The 4,616-nt window shown below is 39.8% G+C and overlaps 1 protein-coding gene across 1 annotated transcript in view; it reads left to right on the top strand.

The window, feature by feature from the left end:
* Window positions 1-4,015: 4,015 nt before the first annotated feature.
* The window catches only part of slc26a1 (solute carrier family 26 member 1), an 11,409-nt gene continuing 10,808 nt past the window's right edge, over window positions 4,016-4,616 (top strand). Inside the window, 1 exon segment of the mRNA XM_032538931.1 lies at window positions 4,016-4,158. Coding sequence (XP_032394822.1) covers window positions 4,116-4,158 — 43 coding nt within the window. The 5' untranslated portion in view covers window positions 4,016-4,115.

The raw sequence follows: 4,616 nt of genomic DNA, 5'->3' as shown, positions 1-4,616 counted from the left end.
AAAAAAAAACTTCAAGAAGATTTCAAGGCTTCTCATTGCACAAATTAGTCTTGTTAGTATTGTAGGCCTACCTGTGTGAATCCTGCCTAATCTGCTTTTCTAACAATAAAAAAATTAACTTTCCTCCAGGATTTTTTTTAAAATAAACTCTTTCAGTGTAAATCCCCAAAATACTGTGTGAAAACACTTTTGATAAAGGGTACTGTCCATTTCACCTTTGTGTTTCATGTCCAATTTCCAGTGCTGTCGGTGTCTTCTTCACCTCATTGTGGTGCTCCAAGACGTAATGGCCTCATTACTGCCCCCCTGAGGCCAGAGGGCCCAAAACACCCACTGGTGCTTGACAGTGTGAGAGCTGTAGTGTTGGAGTGTGGCCACAAGGGGCAACAATAAGCCCATTCTGCCCGCGAATACTGACTTGGACGCAAGGCACATATTTTGGGATTCATGTTTTCAGAAGTTTTTTTTTCCTGTTTTAAAAGAGAAAAGACTTAAAGGATGGGAACTAACTGGTTTGTTTGGCAAATGAAATGAGAACTGACACCCACAACTTGCTTCAGTAACCATCCAGTATGGTGGACACCTGTGTCAGTAAGTGGGTTAACAATGTGTGTTCAGGTGTCAGACTGCAGAGATAAAAGAAAGCAGCAGCAGGGTCTGTAATGTCAGTTCTTACAGCCTACCTGTTTAACTCCTCACTACCACTAGATGTAGCTACAATACTAGCCACTGAAATAGGTTTTTTTTTGCTGTTGAACTCCTCAGGCGCGTTCAGGTTGATTTGCTGTATTGTGGAGACGCTTTTTTCACAATACACAGTTTGACATGGCACAGTAGAAAAAGCACAGCTGTAAATCCTAGAAGTATTGATGACTGAATTCCATTTAGCTGCTTCAGTTTCAGAGTCCTGGTGTGGTGCATGCTGGCTCACTGTCACGACTCCCTGGGACCTGTTTAATGTGGCTAATCTGTATCACCTTTGCTTTTCCAACATGTTGAGAATAGTCTATTTAAGGCCAAATTGGACATGTAACATTTGTGCAACACATTATGCTTGTACAAAACCTAAACTGCCATGAACTTTTTGGTAGCATTGTTTTATAATTTCTCCTGGTTTTATTGCTGATTTAAAAAAAAAGAAAAAAAAACAAATTAATTTTACACCTACCAGTAATCACGTTACTGTTAAAAACGTTGAAGCATGTCCACTCAAAAATACAAACGGATGGCCTTTTAAAAAGTGCATTGTTAGTGCACCAAGTATTGACACGTGCGTGCAAACATTGCGGTCCTCAGACATTCCTCCCTGCTCACAGACTCCTGTTTACAGGTCAGTTAAATGGAACCGGCACAGGTGCAATCAATGAGCAATCAAGTAAACTGATTAGAGAGAGGGACTTCTACAGCTGCACGTTAAAATAGAAAGAAAGAACGAAAGAAGAGTTTTTGATGTTTTCGTTTAGCGTTTTAGGATTTTCTTTCTTTTTTTAACGCCCTTTGTTGAAGCTGTTCATTGCTGATAAGCTGTTAAAAACATTTGGCTTTAGCCCAAAACATGCTGAGTTCTACAGTAAGAGGGATGAATCAGAGACACCAACCCATTTTTTTGTCTATGAAAACAAATAACCTTGTATTTAGTTACAATTTGATATTAACGTGGTTAATCAGCAAACAGCAAACATTACCATTTCTTCATGCTGACTGTCATTTTTCAAGAAAAATATAATTATTTCTCCAAGTCATTACATAATAACTGCGTCTTCCTGGAACACGGCACTGGAGCAGGTTGCAAGCATGGACAAACTTTTGCACAATCATCATTAAATTGGTCTTGTTCTGAGAAAGATGACAAGTATATTTTAGAGAGCCTGTGAATTTTAAAATATTGGCCTACTTAACCTCACTCAAGCACTGAAACCAAATACCTAACTTTGTTGGTCAAAGTTAAGTAAAGTGGTGTGTGTGTGTGTTACTTTTCCTGTAATACAGCTAAATTCTTTTTAAACGTTTACGTTCCTAAACAGACACGACAAGGGGTCAATGGATAAACTATTGTGCTATTGTTCACGGTCTTCTCAAGGACACTTGCAATCCTTGAGAAATGATGGGGGAGAAGAGTATGTCAAGGGGTTATCAGGAAGTAACTTTGTGGTTCAAAGGTCCTATCTGTGGTTGGATAAGGTCTGTCAAATTCTGCTTTCATGTTTTCATGGGTTGTTTCCTTAATAGCTCAACCTGCTACATCCAACGATACTTTAAATATGTAGTATCTGTGTGAAATGTGAAAATGTAATGCTTTAACCTAGGGGAGAGAAAGCATAGAAAAAAGTGCCCAGAACATGTCTGGAGGGGTGCCAAATAACGCTCCAAAGTTAGGCAAAAAAACTTGCATGGGCATTTGAAAGGAGTCCCTTGACCTTTCACCTCAAGATATGGAAGGAAAATGGGTTCTACAGCATGTAGCCACGACTCTTCCCTTTACAGGCCCACTTCATGCTAACCTTGGGCAATTTGGGCAATAACATGCAGTATAAATGTGTTCCCCAATTCTTAAATGGTGTGTTTGAATATTTCTTTATTCTAGGGTCTTGGAGTTGCATAAATTGGGTATGACTGAAAAAATGAGGCTCTTTTGAATTCAAAGAGACCAATTGTATTTATATATGATGATTTTTGATCGCCATAGTAGCTATTTCAATTTAGTGAAAATGTTCAAAAAACTTGTGTCACTCCATCCATCCATCATCGTCCGTTTGTCCGGTGTCGGGTCGCGGGAAGAGCAGCTCCAGCAGTCACTGTGTTAGATGAAAAGTTGTGAGAGCCGTGAGAGTGAACCAGAAAATGGCCCAAAAATCAAAACAAAGAGCTAAAAGACAACGCAACACTTTATGTAACGGAGGGGAAATGCACAGTGGAGTGATCTGTTGGTTTGCCACTCACTATGAGTCCTCATCCTCCCCAGCTACACTGTCTCATTATTAAAAAATGTCATGTCCGGTTCCGAAAAAACAACATGTCAATGGCCATACTGCCAAATTTGAGGATTCAAAACAGCATTTCACAAATCAATGGGTGACGTCACTGACTCTACGTCCTCTATTTTTAAAGTCAATGGTATGTACCAGTTCTAGACTCCATCTTGAATCTGAAAATCTGTATTTAAAAAATCTGTAATTTAAAGTTACCGTGTTTTAAGTAGGCTATATGATTCCCTGAATTAGCTGGGCACTGCAGTTTTTAGCAAACGTTTCTCAGACAGCAGGAAACTGCATTTATTAGTGATTATTTTTATTGGCAGATCTATATGGATTAGGTGTTTTAGTGCAGGACTAAATGTTGCATTTACTAAAAATAAACTACAGGGCCCATGTTTAGCATTATGAAAACACATTTTACCCAGTTTAACAGTGGGGCTCATGTCTGTGTTTTTAATAGTTTTTGGATGATAATGTTATAATGTTATAATGTTATATCTGGCCTTGGATACACATACGATACTTGGTTGTAATTGTGTGAGATTATTTAATAACAATTATAATTTGATAATTAAAACGCTAAAGAATATCAACTGACATACCTTTTAAAAGAAATGTGAGATATTGAAGTTTGATAATCCTGGGTTTATGCGGTGGATTTGGTGCTTCCTCAAACTGTGACACAATGATTAATGGTCAATTAATCATCTTTAAATCTTTGTTTTTATGATCAAGATGCATTTAGCATTAAGCATTCCTTGCCCTTGCACTTTTAAAAAATCATTGGCAATACTGGTAATTTCATTACTTCTGCCCAAATCCCTTATTTATGATGAGCCTGACAAGCAGCATCAATCAGCGACATAATTTAGCATCAATAAAAGGAGGATTAACATGCAGTATCAGTAGTTTTAACTTTAGTCGCCATGGTAACCATCATCCACTGGTAACAATCCCTCGCTCCCTCCTTCGCCTCTCTCCCCTCCCCTACTCGGCTTCATTCGGGGGGGTTTGCTGCTCCCGTCATGCTTTGCAGAAGGAAGCAGGAAGAAGCCCGGAGCAGTGAGTGAGCCGCAGAGTGGACGGCTGTATAGACAAAAACAGACTGATGGTGGATGCAGCAGCACCAGCCAGGGAGGAATGGCTGATGTTGCCTCCTGTTTGCTCCTCTCGTACAGTCTGGGTGAGTCCTCACACATTTGACTTGTCACTTACCAGAAAATTAAAAAAAAAATCCTTCTGGACTGGTGATGAAGCTTGTAGACGGTGGAGCAGACAGATGATGCTGCGGGTGGATTTAATCGGGCAGTGCAGTAATCCTCTCAGGTTGAAGGGTGAGGGGTCTGCTTTTTGCCCGGGGCGAGGGATATGCACATGCACACACACACACCATAAAGTAGCCCCCTCCCCATTAACATTTCTGTAATAATTGTTACTCCCATCTTCGATTCAATTTTAATTTTAACTTTTCAATTCCTTAACAGTGACTGACTTTATTAGATGAATGGAACTGCCATGTCTCCACTCTTACAATGATGCCATTCAGTCCAGCATATAATGCACACAGGAACACACCCACACACTTGCACACACACACACACTTGCACGCACACACACACACACACACACACACACACACAC

The sequence above is a fragment of the Etheostoma spectabile genome, chromosome 16 (assembly GCF_008692095.1).
Source record: "Etheostoma spectabile isolate EspeVRDwgs_2016 chromosome 16, UIUC_Espe_1.0, whole genome shotgun sequence".
Classification (NCBI taxonomy): domain Eukaryota; kingdom Metazoa; phylum Chordata; class Actinopteri; order Perciformes; family Percidae; genus Etheostoma; species Etheostoma spectabile.
Note: the sequence above shows the minus strand (reverse complement) of the source record. Positions and strands in the feature narration are given on the sequence as shown.